This window comes from Xenopus tropicalis, chromosome 10, assembly GCF_000004195.4.
Source record: "Xenopus tropicalis strain Nigerian chromosome 10, UCB_Xtro_10.0, whole genome shotgun sequence".
Lineage (NCBI taxonomy): Eukaryota > Metazoa > Chordata > Amphibia > Anura > Pipidae > Xenopus > Xenopus tropicalis.
The window spans coordinates 37,859,929-37,875,943 of NC_030686.2; the positions used below are offsets into that span (position 1 = coordinate 37,859,929).

The 16,015-nt window shown below is 43.2% G+C and overlaps 2 protein-coding genes across 2 annotated transcripts; both read right to left on the minus strand.

The window, feature by feature from the left end:
• Positions 1-3,107: 3,107 nt before the first annotated feature.
• On the minus strand, positions 3,108-4,602 carry LOC100491715 (P2Y purinoceptor 1). Its single transcript, XM_002933178.3, has one exon. The coding sequence runs from the start codon at positions 4,376-4,378 to the stop codon at positions 3,413-3,415; it is 966 nt and encodes a 321-aa protein (XP_002933224.2). The 5' UTR covers positions 4,379-4,602; the 3' UTR covers positions 3,108-3,412.
• Positions 4,603-11,393: 6,791 nt separating this feature from the next.
• LOC100488660 (P2Y purinoceptor 1) lies at positions 11,394-14,775 on the minus strand. The gene has a single exon (XM_002933161.5). The coding sequence runs from the start codon at positions 14,097-14,099 to the stop codon at positions 13,080-13,082; it is 1,020 nt and encodes a 339-aa protein (XP_002933207.2). The 5' UTR covers positions 14,100-14,775; the 3' UTR covers positions 11,394-13,079.
• Positions 14,776-16,015: the final 1,240 nt, after the last annotated feature.

The following is a 16,015-nucleotide window of genomic DNA, read 5'->3' on the forward strand; positions in this document are numbered from 1 at the left end:
TAGCTGTGCCAGTGGCCTTGTTGTACTGATCGGGGGCCTGGTCCTACCATCTGGGGCCACCCTTAAGCCCTTAGCCAATGTGCAGTAGATACTCCATGCTGCAGGCTCCAGCTTTTCTATTAAGGCACACATTGAGGCTCTTGTTTCTTTCTCCAATGTTAAGGCCCACTGATTTATTCCCTGGATTAGGGGGGATTTCATATATCAACACAATGGAAACTCTTCTCTCCACTGAGATCTTGCTTAACCCAAGAAGGCATTTAGTGTATCGCAGTGAGCGAAATGCATCATGCTGAAAATCCCAGGCCGGCACCCTGCTCTGCTGACTTTCTGTAAACAGTAACTGAGCCTCTGTATCTCTTTCTATTATAGGTGCAAAATTGCAGAGATGCAGTTGCTAGTGGCAACCGATAAGCAATGAGCATTGAACAGGCTACTACAAAGTGAAAAGGGAGATGGTAAGTATCTTGGTTACGGAATCAAGTTTTTTCTAAAATTGTGAATTTTTATATATTTTCATTGGATCTTGCTCAATAAATGTTCTCATTTTGGCTGCATGTTGGTATTCAAGGCTGTGATTGGTTACAGCTTGGTAGGCCAAGAATGTTCACAAGGTGATAAGTTGAGAGCCTTGTAAACACTCTGATAGGCTTCAGGATTTGGTTTTGCCCTATGGGCATCATGATTGGCTACAGGTTGGTCTACGCCAGCCCTCTGATTGGATGCAGGTAGGTCTAGCCTTGCAACCCCTATCCAGACTGGTGAGATATAAAAAAATAAGGTTAAAACATTTCCAAACAAAAATCAGTCTTTAATGTTGTGCACACACCAATGACAACGATGTACTGGTTTCCCAAATCCACATTGTGTTGTACTTAAAAAAAGTAAAAGCACACTATCCGTGTAAGTGCTGTACAGTTTTAACCTTCCTTGAACACAAATACTATGGATAAATACATTCAAAACCCCTCCTGATTAAAAGGCTTCCTAGCTAGGGCATAGGCTCGCCAACGTGTGTGTCTGTAGCTCGGTCCTTAGTATTGTTCCGTGTTATGTCACATTTCTGCAAATGCAAATAATTTTATTCCAATGTAAGAATATTGGAGTCATATTACATCAATATGAATTTTTGTGCATTTTGTCATTTATTTTTCCCAGTGTTTTACTGCTGGTATAAAGAACATTATATGTATTTTTAAGCATTACATACAAATATCACTTAAAGTTGTAGACATTTTCAAGCTCACAGTAATGGGCATCTGTCTAAAGGTGGCCATATACGGTAAGATCCGCTCTTTGGCGAGGTCGCCAAGCGAGTGGATTATCTCCCGATATCCCCACCTACGGGTGGGCGTTATCGGGCTAATTCGGTTAGAACGACGGTTATAGGCGCCCAACAACGGAAAAATCTAACCTGCCCAGTTGAGATGTGGCCAGATATTGGTTGGGCGGGCCCATTGTTAGTGCCCCTACACGGGCAGATAAGGTCTAAAGGACCCATTTCGGCAGCTAGAATCGGTCAGTGTTTGGGCACCTTAAGGGAAAGTCTCGGAATAGATTTTCACTTTTTCTCCAAAAAAACTTTTCGAAGAATAACAAGTAAGTTTGCGCAAAAATGATGTGTTTAGTGCAACAAAATGGGGGAAAGGCCATTGTCAGAGATACTGAAAAGCTGTAAGAGGATCATATGCTTGTCACAAGCTCACTATTGTTCCTTAATTCTGTGAATTAAGGGAAATTTTGACTGTATTTTCACATTGTCTTATGCATTCTAAAGGAATCTGGAAATCCATTACCCAGAATGTTCTCGAAGCAAATAATTCTAATTGTTAAAAAATTGTTAAAAAATGTCCCTTTTCTCTGTAATAATAAAACAGTACCTGTACTTGATCCCAACTAAGATATAATTACCCCTTATTGGGGCAGAACAGCCCTATTGGGTTTATTTAATGGTTAAATGATTCCCTTTTCTCTGTAATAATAAAACAGTACCTGTACTTGATCCCAACTAAGATATAATTACCCCTTATTGGAGGCAGAACAGTCCTATTGGGTTTATTTAATGGTTAAATGATTCCCTTTTCTCTGTAATAATAAAACAGTACCTGTACTTGATCCCAAATAAGATATAATTACCCCTTATTGGAGGCAGAACAGTCCTATTGGGTTTATTTAATGGTTAAATGATTCCCTTTTCTCTGTAATAATAAAACAGTACCTGTACTTGATCCCAACTAAGATATAATTACCCCTTATTGGAGGCAGAACAGTCCTATTGGGTTTATTTAATGGTTAAATGATTCCCTTTTCTCTGTAATAATAAAACAGTACCTGTACTTGATCCCAAATAAGATATAATTACCCCTTATTGGGGGCAGAACAGCCCTATTGGGTTTATTTAATGGTTAAATGATTCCCTTTTCTCTGTAATAATAAAACAGTACCTGTACTTGATCCCAAATAAGATATAATTACCCCTTATTGGGGGCAGAACAGCCCTATTGGGTTTATTTAATGGTTAAATGATTCCCTTTTCTCTGTAATAATAAAACAGTACCTGTACTTGATCCCAAATAAGATATAATTACCCCTTATTGGGGCAGAACAGCCCTATTGGGTTTATTTAATGGTTAAATGATTCCCTTTTCTCTGTAATAATAAAACAGTACCTGTACTTGATCCCAAATAAGATATAATTACCCCTTATTGGGGGCAGAACAGCCCTATTGGGTTTATTTAATGGTTAAATGATTCCCTTTTCTCTGTAATAATAAAACAGTACCTGTACTTGATCCCAAATAAGATATAATTACCCCTTATTGGGGGCAGAACAGCCCTATTGGGTTTATTTAATGGTTAAATGATTCCCTTTTCTCTGTAATAATAAAACAGTACCTGTACTTGATCCCAACTAAGATATAATTACCCCTTATTGGGGGCAGAACAGCCCTATTGGGTTTATTTAATGGTTAAATGATTCCCTTTTCTCTGTAATAATAAAACAGTACCTGTACTTGATCCCAACTAAGATATAATTACCCCTTATTGGGGGCAGAACAGCCCTATTGGGTTTATTTCATGGTTAAATGATTCCCTTTTGTCTGTAATAATAAAACAGTACCTGTACTTGATCCCAACTAAGATATAATTACCCCTTATTTGGAGTCCCATACTTGTAATAGGTTCCATAACTATAATTCCCACCTCTCCTTTCTCTGTATAACTGTAAGTGCTGGTATGAAGGGGTACATTTGGGGTACATGCTGCTAATAACTAAATACATACTGTACATTTTTAGTGATTTGTTTGTTTTCAGCATATCATTATCTTCATCATACTAAAAGTTCATTTAAAGGTGTACTACCCCATTAAAGTTCTTCTGATACTTATTCTAACTCCTTCAGATTAAAGTCTACTGTCTTGATAGGCAGGCTTTGTTCTTTATCTTCTGAAACTGTGAAACAAAGTTCTCGTTGGTCACTAAGTAAAGCAGAGGGTTAATGGCGCTGTTGAGGGAAGCCAAACCTCTAGTGATTTGATAGGCGATGTAGAGGTTCTCCAGAGCCTTTGTGCACGTTCCTTGTAGTTGCCACGTTCTGGAGAACAAATTAAAGTTCCGGAAGCTGTAATAGGGGAAAAAACAAAGGAAAAACAAAATCAAAACAATCAGGACTAGCTTTATACTTTTCCTTTTCACATTCGGATTCACGCTTTTATTATTTTTCAAGACCAAAAGAATGCGGGTGTAGCACACCACAATGATGGTGAAAGGTATGAAGAATCCGGTGATGGTGATAATCATGGAGTAGGGTGTGTAGGCCGATAGATGCTCATCAATGACGGAATCATAGCAGTAAGTGTCGTTCTTATCCGTGTTTGTAAACAGAAGGTTTGGTAAAGTCTGAATAATCACCCAAACCCACAGCAGGATACTGATGTACAGCGAGTGGCGCAAATTCTTAAATCGTCCTATGGTTTTCATTGGATGGACAATGCCCAAGTAGCGTTGGACACTAATACAGGTTAGAAAGTTGATGCTGGCGTACATGTTGACGTGGAAAAGACAGCGAGCCAAGCGGCAAAATTCATAGCCAAACATCCACACTCCTTTGTTGCCGTAATAAGACACGAAAAATGGAAGAGTGATGATGTAGAGGAGGTCGGCGACGCCAAGGTTCAGCACGAAGATATTTAGACAAGTCCATTTCTTCCAGTTGAGAAAGGAGTTCCACAAGCCAAAAACGTTGCCAAGAAATCCAATCAGAAACACGCCAACGTAAACGACCGACAAGTATCGAAACGTGAAGTCTTTGTTTATCAGGCATTTGGAGCTGAGGTTGAAACTCCCAGGTCTCCCGAAAAAGTCATCCATCTCCATTGCGCCTCTCGGAGACGGGAGGAGGGTTACGGTGAATGCTCTCGCGTTCAGAACTGGCACCTTTTCAGTGTTTACTCAGATTCCATTCCGAGCATAAGGAAGAACTACAGAAACGCGTCGGGGTCTATTCATATCTTAAAGAGGAGAAGCTGCTTTTTGTTTGAATGCTGTTGAATCAGGTTGTCCCAATGGGAGAATAGGGAATAAAATGAGCGCCGCTGAGCGACTTGCTGCTATGAGAGCAGTGTGAAGGGGGCTCTGGAACTGTAGCTTGCACAATATAAACAATCTCTCCCTCCAGCGTGGAGAACTCATAAATTCAATCTGCAGACCACTCAGTTGCATGGTCTTCTCCTACATTGTGGCGCCAGTATCTGGCATTATGCCATGCTCTTGTCGCCGGGAAGGCATTCTCCCACTTACATTAATGATGGCATTCCTGTGATTATTCCCACCGGCTACTGCTGAAAATAAACCTTGGGGGCTGTTATAAGGACACAGTAATTCTAAAAATGCTGCCCAAATGTGTTTAGGCATCGTCTGAGAAGGCCAATATAGTTAGAGAAGCCTAACAACTTTATAGGGACAAAGGGTAAGATCATAAAATTAAAGAATACAGTAAAATGATCTTAGACCATAGGAACACAGAGAATCCCCAGGGGAGCAGGAAATATTATAAATTTTACTGGCTGCTATTAAGCAAGCAACACTGAATGAATGCTAAGGAGCAATATACCCTCTGTTTTGGCAGAATTGTGATTGTACAATGGAATTCTAATGCTGACATAGATTTAAGGTAACTCTTGGGACAGGCTATGAGCAAACTTAGGGGGCTGTTCCTGATGAATTGTGCTTAGTACAGGGGAATCCCTATGCTGCCATAGTTTTATAGTATCTCTCTGTACAGGCTATGGGCAAACTTAGGGGGCTGTTCCTGCTGAATTGTGCTTAGTACAGGGGAATCCCTATGCTGCCATAGTTTTATAGTATCTCTCTGTACAGGCTATGAGCAAACTTAGGGGGCTGTTCCTGCTGAATTGTGCTTAGTACAGGGGAATCCCTATGCTGCCATAGTTTTATGGTATCTCTCTGTACAGGCTATGAGCAAACTTAGGGGCTGTTCCTGCTGAATTGGGCTTAGTACAGGGGAATCCCTATGCTGCCATAGTTTTATGGTATCTCTCTGTACAGGCTATGATCAAACTTAGGGGGCTGTTCCTGCTGAATTGTGCTTAGTACAGGGGAATCCCTATGCTGCCATAGTTTTATGGTATCTCTCTGTACAGGCTATGAGCAAACTTAGGGGCTGTTCCTGCTGAATTGGGCTTAGTACAGGGGAATCCCTATGCTGCCATAGTTTTATGGTATCTCTCTGTACAGGCTATGAGCAAACTTAGGGGGCTGTTCCTGCTGAATTGTGCTTAGTACAGGGGAATCCTTATGCTGCCATAGTTTTATGGTATCTCTAAGTTCAGGCTATGATCAAACTTTTGGGGCTGTTCCAGTTATAAAAAATACAATTTAAAACCATGGGGCTAGCTAGTCAAGGCATGCCATTCTCTCTCTCTCTACTTATTAAAACAAAGCAGGAGGCTAATGTGAGGCAATTAGAAATCTTGTGCCAACCAGAGTAGAGATAATGTCTCCGCAGTCAAGGCCAATACTGTAGACAGAACCATGGAGGTTCGGGAATAATAAAGCCAAAGTAAATAGAGAAACCAGTTCCCCTGAATAATATCATTTATTTGCTGTGCAGTTATTATACCGGCACCCAACCCATCCCCATTGCCCACATTCCTCCCTCGTTTATGTCGGTCAGGTTTGCTTGTTCCTGGGTGCTCTGTTATTACTGACCTCCATCCTGAGTTCTTGGTTTTGCCCCGGATGGGCTTTCAGAGTTTGCTGGTACTGTGCCTACCTGGATGTTTGCCTTAGGGTTTCATACTGCCGACACCTGTTCTGATACTGACCCGGGTTGCACATTATACTGGGACTGGGATACAAACACTCCCGGGGGGCGTGGGACTGCGCGGGGACATCAGTAGAGATTCACAAGTTCGGAACTATGAATTGGGTTGGTTTGTTGCTCTCAGTACAATCAGCACCCGTACCCCACCCCTTTAATCCCTAACACACGGCATAAAAACTTAATTACAGATGTTATTCACCAATGGGAGTCACCCAGCACTACAGCGGCCATCTTGCTGTTATGTAGCGTAGGGACATGACTGCCGGCTACCCAATATTGCACTGTAATTAAACATGGAAAAGGAGGAAATTCTGCGTTTTGGTTGCTCAACAGCTACAACTGCAGGACGACAAGCCAGATTAAGGACTGTGGCACATGAGGAGATTAGTATTACTATTATTATCTCCCCGAAATGCCATCCCACTGGTGATTTCTCCAAAATCACGGAAGTTGCCTTGAGAGGAAACTTCCCCGAAATCGCGGCACTGCGTATGCCATACCCGCCGGGGCCTACTCTAGAGATTAGGGAGATTAGTTGTCCGCGACAAGGGAGATTTGTCGCGGCGACTAATCTCCCCGTGTGCCAGAGCCCTAAGGCTGGAGACACACAGAGCTACTAGTAGCAGCTACTTGTCACGGCTACAGAAATAGACAATGCTGATCATTTACTGATAATTGTCTCTACTGTGTTTTAGCAGAGCCAATTCTCAGTATTGTCTATGGCAGGGGATTTCCTGGCTTTTAGGGCGCTGCCACATGGGGAGATTAGTCGCCCCACGACAAATCTTCATTGCCACAGGCAACTAATCGCCGGTGGGATGGCATACGCGTCACTACGCTCGTGAGGAAACTTTGGGCAACTTCGGGAAATCATAGCAACGCGTATGCCTTCCCACCGGGGATTTACATTCTTGCCGGTTGGATGGCACTGCAGGGAGGAATAGTCGCCCGCAGCAATGAAGATTTGTCGGGGGGGGGGGCGACTTATCTCCCCGTCTGCCATTGCCCTTACTGTAAGAATTCAACCCTGTTCTTGCTGGATTACAGCTTCTGGTATAATTGAATCCTTGAGAATAGTTTGGAGTATTTGGGGATTTGCAGACATGTAATCAGGGCTGTATTTACCCAAGGAACCATGCCTGTGGCACCCGTGGGTCATTACACTAAAGCAGCAGCTTTAGGGCTCTGGCACACGGGGAGTCGCCCGCGACAAAACTCCCTGTTCGCGGGCGACTAATCTCCCCGAATTGCCATCCCACCGGCAAAAATGTAAGTCGCCGGTGGGATGGCACACGCTGCACAGGCGATTTCGGCAAATCGCCGAAGTTGCCTCGTGAGGAATTTTCGGCGAAAATCACCGAAAATTGTAATTGTAATTGCCGAAATCACGCCGCCGCATGTGCCATCCCACTGGCGACTTACATTTTCAACTGATAGCAACTCAGGGAGATTAGTCGCCCGCGAACAGGGAGATTTGTCGCGGGCGACTAATCTCCCCATGTGCCAGAGCCCTTAGGGTTGTGACCCACGGGTGCTAAAAAAACACACATAAACCACCTCCATCTTGATGCCTGATGTTCATTTAGTGCTATGTGCATGTACCGCAGGTGTAGGCTGAAGTCCAGTATCTAGGGTGGCCCCGGACCTACATATACAGGCTCCCATGCACTGTGTGTAACGTATAGTACAGTGTCTATATTCCCATTGTGCTACACAACAAACCTCTACCCCCCCTCCCCATAAAGCACTGAAGACTTTTCCTTTTACCAGAAATATAATTGTTTATTTGATTTCTTTAAATCTTGGACATGACATAAAGGTACAGCCCATGATTTTACAATATGATTTTACAAGATAAAGGTAAATGTATAACTTTTAGTGGGAAGGGGTGAGTCAGGTAGGTGTTCCTTGTGTGACTGGGATATTCCCGTGCTCACTCGTTGCTTTTTATCAGTTTCCCTGAAATATTTAATGTGAAATCTTTAATGCAATTGTTATAGCTTTCGGTTGCTGGGGAATAGGCAGACTGGGATCCCGCCCCTCCGTCCCGGCATGGAACCCGTGGAAGTGCCAATCAGGGCTGCTATGTGGCAAGTGATTGTTCCATATCTGCACGTGGCTTTTAGGCAAATTTCCTTGCACTGTTTTATGACCCCAATCAGAGAGATTTCAGCATTGCAAGAGTTAGAGATATTAGATTTATGACTTGGATCTTATCATTGGCTCTGCAGGTATATGGCTATGGCGTGCCTGTCAGTGTGAGTGCTGTCAGGGAGAACTGACAGTCAGTACGGGAAATGGTTTGGCTATGGCAGAAGCTGGCGGTGAGAGGAGACCATGGGTCTATGAGTTGGCACCGTGTCCTTCTGCTACAGGTTTGCAAGGATTGTGGTTAATATAGGTGGAGAATACGGACTTCTATTTTACTCATACTGAATAATGTTTTTCATTGGTAAGTCTTCTACTCCCAAGCTCCTCCCCTGCTTCTCAACTTGCATAATGTCACCGAGGCTCTGCTTTATACTTCCGGGCCTGACCTGTGCTCCAAGTCCACAGTTTACTTTCATAGAAACTGCTCAATGGACTTGGGAACCTGACTAATGACACCTACACACTCTATTATTGCCATTAGACAAGTGTGCAGTAACCTCTATAGGGATTCCCAAGCTGCAAAGCTTGTGGCTGGTCTGAATATTGCCCCAATTCAAAAACATTAATGATTTTTGTTGCAGCTTCCTGTATCTGGTTCTACACTCAGGGTTTTTTTTTAATATATACCTGGTTACTGAATAAGCCACTCGGCTTGGGTATCCACCTGCCCCATAACAATTTATTTTATTTAGTGGGAAAGTAGACCTTGTTCCATCCAGACCAAAACTGTTGTCCAAGGTTCCTTTTGAGTCACATCACTCATCCAACATTGAGTCAATACTATTACACATTATGGGTAACAGGACCCCAGTTCTAAAAGTCTAACCACTAAGCCACTAAGTTCAAATGCAACCTGAGTGCAGCAGGCATACTTTGGGTTTCTGCTGATAATACTGCCCTAGTGTGTGAATTTAATAGGGACATTAGATTGTAAGCTCCACTGGGGCAGGGACTGATGGGAATGTGATAGGGACCTTAGATTGTAAGCTCCACTGGGGCAGGGACTGATGGGAATGTGATAGGGACCTTAGATTGTAAGCTCCACTGGGGCAGGGGCTGATGGGAATGGGATAGGAACCTTAGATTGTAAGCTCCACTGGGGCAGGGACTGATGGGAATGGGATAGGGACCTTAGATTGTAAGCTCCACTGGGGCAGGGACTGATGGGAATATGATAGGGACCTTAGATTGTAAGCTCACTGGGGCAGGGACTGATGGGAATGTGATAGGGACCTTAGATTGTAAGCTCCACTGGGGCAGGGACTGATGGGAATGGGATAGGGACCTTAGATTGTAAACTCCACTGGGGCAGGGACTGATGGGAATGTGATAGGGACCTTAGATTGTAAGCTCCACTGGGGCAGGGACTGATGGGAATGTGATAGGGACCTTAGATTGTAAGCTCACTGGGGCAGGGACTGATGGGAATGTGATAGGGACCTTAGATTGTAAGCTCCACTGGGGCAGGGACTGATGGGAATGGGATAGGGACCTTAGATTGTAAGCTCACTGGGGCAGGGACTGATGGGAATGTGATAGGGACCTTAGATTGTAAGCTCCACTGGGGCACTGAATGATTAACAGTCTCTATAAAGCATTGTACAAACATGCCAGCACTGTATAAATAAGGGATAATAACATCTATACAAAATTCCATTATATTTCAAGTATTCTAATCCTTGTGCTGCAGTTGAAGAGATTCATGCTAGGATTCAGTGCACGTGCCTGAGCTTTCTCATATGAAATGTTGTAGCCAAATTGCCTTGTGCCAAAAAACGTTTCTGGAAAAAGGCTGGGAGACCGAAAAGAAGCTGGAAGGTCTGTTACGTTGATATTTGGGTTGAATATGTATTTGCCGTCTTACATTCTTTTGAAGCTACGGCTGAATGGCTGATACTCTGATATTGTACAGTATCTGTACTCATTCCATGAGCTAAAGGGGGGCCCTAGGCACAGACTGGTTATTAACCACTGCCATACAAGATAGTCACTACTGCTTTAATAAACAATCATTTTACTTTGGAAGACCCCCCAGACAGACCCCCGTTGTGTCTATGAGCAACACATTTACAAAACTGCTGCCCACAATATCACAGTACAGGTATGGGATCCGTTATCCGGAAACCCGATATCCAGAAAGCTCCAAATTATGGAAAGCCTGTCTCCCATAGACTCCACATTAATCAAATAATTCAGATTTTTAAAATTGATTCCCTTTTTCTGTGTGAAAATAAAACGGTGCTTTGTATTTGATCCCAATTAAGATATAATCAATCCTTACTGGATGTAAAATAATCCTATTGGGTTTAATTCATGTTTTATTGATTTCTTAGTAGATTTAAGGTATGAAGATCCAAATTACGGAAAGACCCCTTATCCGGAATACCCTTGGTCCCGAGCATTCTGGATAACGGGTCCTATACCTGTAGTTGTTAATGTATTTTGGGGGTAATGCCCGAGCCTTTCGGAGCCTTGGCTTCCCCTACAAAGACCAATGCCAACAGTGGTCCTTCTACATATTTAACAAACAGAATGTCCCAAAGGAGTTTAGATTGTAGAGAAGGAGAAGGGCCAATGGGGCTAAGGCCCACCTGTATATTCCCCAGTGTCCCGACAGGCCGGGCCAATAATAAGATATGGGGGACAGGAGCTATGGCACAAGTATAGAACAGGGGTCAGTGGGAATACTTGTAGATTGTAAGCTCTTTTGGGCAGGGCTCTCTTCACCTCTTGTATCGGTTATTGATTGCTTTATATGTTACTCTGTATGTCCAATGTATGGAACCCACTTATTGTACAGCGCTGAGGAATATGTTGGCGCTTTATAAATAAATGTTAATAATAATACCTGTGTTTGTTTCACACCAGATAAAAGAAGCTGTACATTTGCAGCAGAATACTTGCCAGTATGTGTTCCTTTATTTACAAGGCTTACACAACATATTACATTCACCAAATATAAACATTTCTCTCTCATAATGTAAATATACAATTGCTGAGCTTCATCTAGCGGCGCTGCCAAAATATACAGACGGGAACACAGAAATTCAAGAGAAAATACTGTCCATTAATTAGGCAAAATCATTTCCCAATATTTAGGAAGACATATTGCCTAAACATAGGCCCAAAAGACACATTTACAAATTGGTAGAAGAGTTCGGGGTGGAGATATTATTTAGGATTAAAGAGTGTTAAGTGTAAATTAATTCTGTATTCTGAAAATGTCCCAATTAGAGATGGCCATACAGAGTGGGATCGGCCAATAAGATGCTAGCTTCATCGGCCCATATACAGTATGACCAGCTTTAGATGGGGCTTCGCAGTATTTAGGGTGGATCGGGCATTGTCTAAGGTCGTCCAATGCAAATGTCAGGAGATCCAGAGAGACCTCCCCCAACTGCCCCCCCCAAGAGACTGAAAGTGACCAACTGCAGCGTGAAACTGTAATCACTCAAACTGAGGGTCAACACTGGTGCAAATCTGCCCATGGGCTGTTACCCATGGCAACCAATCAAACTATTGCATTTATTGTTCTACCTGCAGCTGGCTGAAAAGAACTAATCACTGCTTGGTTGCTATGGGTTACTGCCCATGGGCAAATTTGCCCAGTGTTGATAAATGAGCCCCTTGGACTCTTATCTTAATGACACTGTAATAATAGGTGTAATAAGTTTATTATACTGGCTGATATGGCAAGTACAGAGTTACTTATTGTTTAATAGATGAGAAAAACAATGTTTCCTGACAATGGGTCTCCCCTATGTGTAAAGTAAAGCCAATACCAAGACTCTTAGTTGCAGTTATTCTTTGCATTCTGCCATTGTTTGCATCACCTTCATTCTACCCCTGGGGTGGGGGGGGCACTTTTGTATTGGTTACTATGGGTGAAATTTAACTTCTCACTCATATAAATAATATATATATACATACAATTAAGGCTTTCTGTGCTGAATATCTGATGTTTATATTAACACAATGAAAGGACTAGTAGAAATCTAGAGGTAATATCTCCTCCTTATGTATGCCGTATAACATAATAATCAGAAAGGAGAAGAAAATCGTTGCATAATTCTCTGTTTGCAATGTGTCGGTACCATTTACACAGCAGTGCCTATATGATGATAATATATTTAATACTGTCACGAATAAACCATTTGAGAGTCAGTGGAATGTACAGGGTAGATAATACTTGACATGAACAGCTGGATTCTATAAAATGTTAGTGCATAAATCCCAGAGATACTGAATGAGAACCCCAGCTCAGTAGAGTGGGTAGAAGTTAATGACCCCCCCCCCCCCCTCCCTCCAAAGCAAAATCAGTTTAGGCCATATCATTGGGTCCTGGAAATAAAGGAGACTGATCTAAGTACCAAAAGTTACAGGTAGGAGAATTTAGGTACAATAGGGCAAGACTGCATGATGGTGACAATTTATATTGGTGCAACTTGCAGCACCCACTCACAGCTAAAGGCAGAAGGGCCCATCACAACTAAAGAGGACCCTGCACACTTGCATTAAAACTGCAAATCAGGCTTTCTATACCCCTGGGTCCCCAGCTAGCTGGGTCTGGTGTCCCCATGATTATGCCTCTGATTCTGATATCATTTTCAGCTCAGTGTTCCAAGTTAGATTAATATCCCGATTCCGGCCGAGAAAGACAAAAGCACGCAAGGTGCTCCTCCGTATCCTCCGGAATTTCATAGCAAAGGTCTCATTGGTCACAAAGTAAAGCATAGGGTTGATGGCACTGTTCATACTGGCCAGGCCCCGAGTGACCTGATAAACAATATAGGCACTCTTCAGGGAAGGCGAGCATGTTCCCGACTTCTGCCAAAGTCTCGAGAACAAATTGAAGTTCCGTAAAATATAAAAGGGAAAAAAACAAATGAAGAACAGGGACAGCGCTATAGCGACCAGCTTGATGCTTTTCCTCTTCAAAATGGGGTCAATATTTTTATTTCGCCGGAGGACAGACAGGACTCTGGCATAACACACCACGTTGATAAGGAATGGGATAAAAAATCCAGTAACAGTTAGGATCATTGTGTAAAGTGTATAGTATTCCAGTTTCTTCAGATTGTCATTGCTGGTGGAGTCGTGGCAGTGGGCGTTGTTGGGGTCACTCTCGGAAATAAAAAAGCTGGGTATAACCTGAATGACTACCCATATCCACATGAGCACGCTGATATAAACAGAGGGGCGCAGATTCTGAAAGGTCCCCATCATTTTCATGGGATGGACTATTCCCAGGTAGCGTTGGACGCTGATGCAGGTTAGGAAGCTGATGCTGGAATACATGTTGACGTGAAAGAGGCATCGGGCGAGGCGGCAGAATCCATGCCCAAACAACCACACTTCCCCCTTGAGGTAATAGGAGACGAAGAACGGCAGAGTGATGACATAGAGGAGGTCGGCGATGCCGAGGTTCAGCATAAAGACGTTGAGAGAAGTCCACTTCTTACGGTTTGTTCTCAAGTTCCTCAAGCCAAAGATGTTGGCAAACAATCCGACGAGAAAGACAACGAGGTAAACAGAAGACAAGTAGCGGAATGTGAACTCCTTGTTTATCGTGCAGCTGGAGCTGTTAGTAGAATTTTCCATGATTCCATTAGAACGTGCAGAAGCAGAGACGGGTCAGGTAAGGAGCTCGGCTACTGGCGCAGGACCGGTGGAACTCCATGTGTGTGGGTCACCGTATTCGCATGTTGCAGGGGGGGTTCCTCATAGATAGGAGAGTCCAACAAGTGGCATTTTTGCTTCACCCCAAAGCCCTGATCTTTAACTTGCTTCTTTCTGTCTCTTCATGGCACTGCCGCCTTATATTGTCAGGAAATAAACACAAAGTGAAAGCAGGTGAGCACAGCCCTGGGTATAGATTCTGCTCCACTGACTAAACCTCAGAGCTGCTCCTCCCAACAGTGGTTATCTCTAGAGACCTGCTGCCAAACCAACTCCTTCACAAATATCGCCTGCCTCTTCTTTCTTAGTGGCAAGGCGAGATAAGTTAGTAATAACACCCTGCCAGAGAGGAGCTGGATAGGATGTGCTCAGTGGCACAATCTGCAATGATGCTTTATTATTTGATTTTTGCTGCATGGCTTAACTTAGTTTTGACCCCTTCCAGTTTGCAGCAGAAATATGTGCGACATGTTTGTATGGGGTTGGGTTGAATGTCAGAATGAAGGATCATGTACAGCAGTGTCAGAGTCCGTCTGCTTACAGGCAGCCATCACGTGTTTAGCTGCTGGAAATCAATGTGGTAAAAAGTGTTCCCCAGGGGGAGGTTGGCAGTTGGAGTTCTGCAAGAACCTGATCTATTACCCTCTCCCTGCGTGAATAGACCCCTATACATTCAAATGATTTGCTGAATTGTGCTTAGTGCAGGGGTCCTTGTAGTTTTATATCAACTCTCTGTATAGGATATGAGCAAAAGAGACAGGTTGTTCCTGCTGCATAGTGTTATGGCTATGAACAAACTTAGGGGGCTGTTCCTGCTGAATTGTGCTTAGTACAGGGGAATCCCTATGCTGCCATAGTTTTATGGTATCTCTCTGTACAGGCTATGAGCAAACTTAGGGGGCTGTTCCTGCTGAATTGTGCTTAGTACAGGGGAATCCCTATGCTGCCATAGTTTTATGGTATCTCTTTGTACAGGCTATGAGCAAACTTAGGGGGCTGTTCCTGCTGAATTGTGCTTAGTACAGGGGAATCCCTATGCTGCCATAGTTTTATGGTATCTCTCTGTACAGGCTATGAGCAAACTTAGGGGGCTGTTCCTGCTGAATTGTGCTTAGTACAGGGGAATCCCTATGCTGCCATAGTTTTATGGTATCTCTCTGTACAGGCTATGAGCAAACTTAGGGGGCTGTTCCTGCTGAATTGTGCTTAGTACAGGGGAATACCTATGCTGCCATAGTTTTATGGTATCTCTCTGTACAGGCTATGAGCAAACTTAGGGGGCTGTTCCTGCTGAATTGTGCTTAGTACAGGGGAAATTTTTGTTTATTGAGTTCTTGCATCCTAATACAATAAAGCTTAAAATAACATAACAAATAAGCAAAAGCATTAAATAGATTTACATGCAGTAAACATAATTAGCTTATCCATAAAACGTATCCGCTTGCTCTGTGGGCAACTGTACAAATGTTACAAAGCTGATGTATAGTTGCACCTGAGCTACACAACGCTGCTCAATTTCCAACTTTAACTCAACTTCAATGAGCGGCTCAGCCTGGCTGGGGGCCACTCTACTATAAACAACTATATACACAAAACATGGCTCTGACTCCAGGAAGGCAAAAGATTGGGCTACTCACCTAAAACTGTATGAAGCCCCATCAGAAAAATACGACGAAGGCAAAAATCTAAGGGGGGTGAAAAGAACTAGCCCAACACCAAAGAGACATCAGAATTAGCAAGAGACTCACGGTGGGTCAAACTGAATGCCCCTCCACAGACCCTTCCACCTTGCTTCATCCATCCTTTGTCTCTCCAAAGAGCGTATCTTCCCGAGCTCA

Coding starts and splice junctions, on each gene's coding strand:
- LOC100491715 (XM_002933178.3), bottom strand. CDS start 4,378: ATGGAGATGGATGACTTTTTCGGGAGACCTGGGAGTTTCAACCTCAGC.
- LOC100488660 (XM_002933161.5), bottom strand. CDS start 14,099: ATGGAAAATTCTACTAACAGCTCCAGCTGCACGATAAACAAGGAGTTC.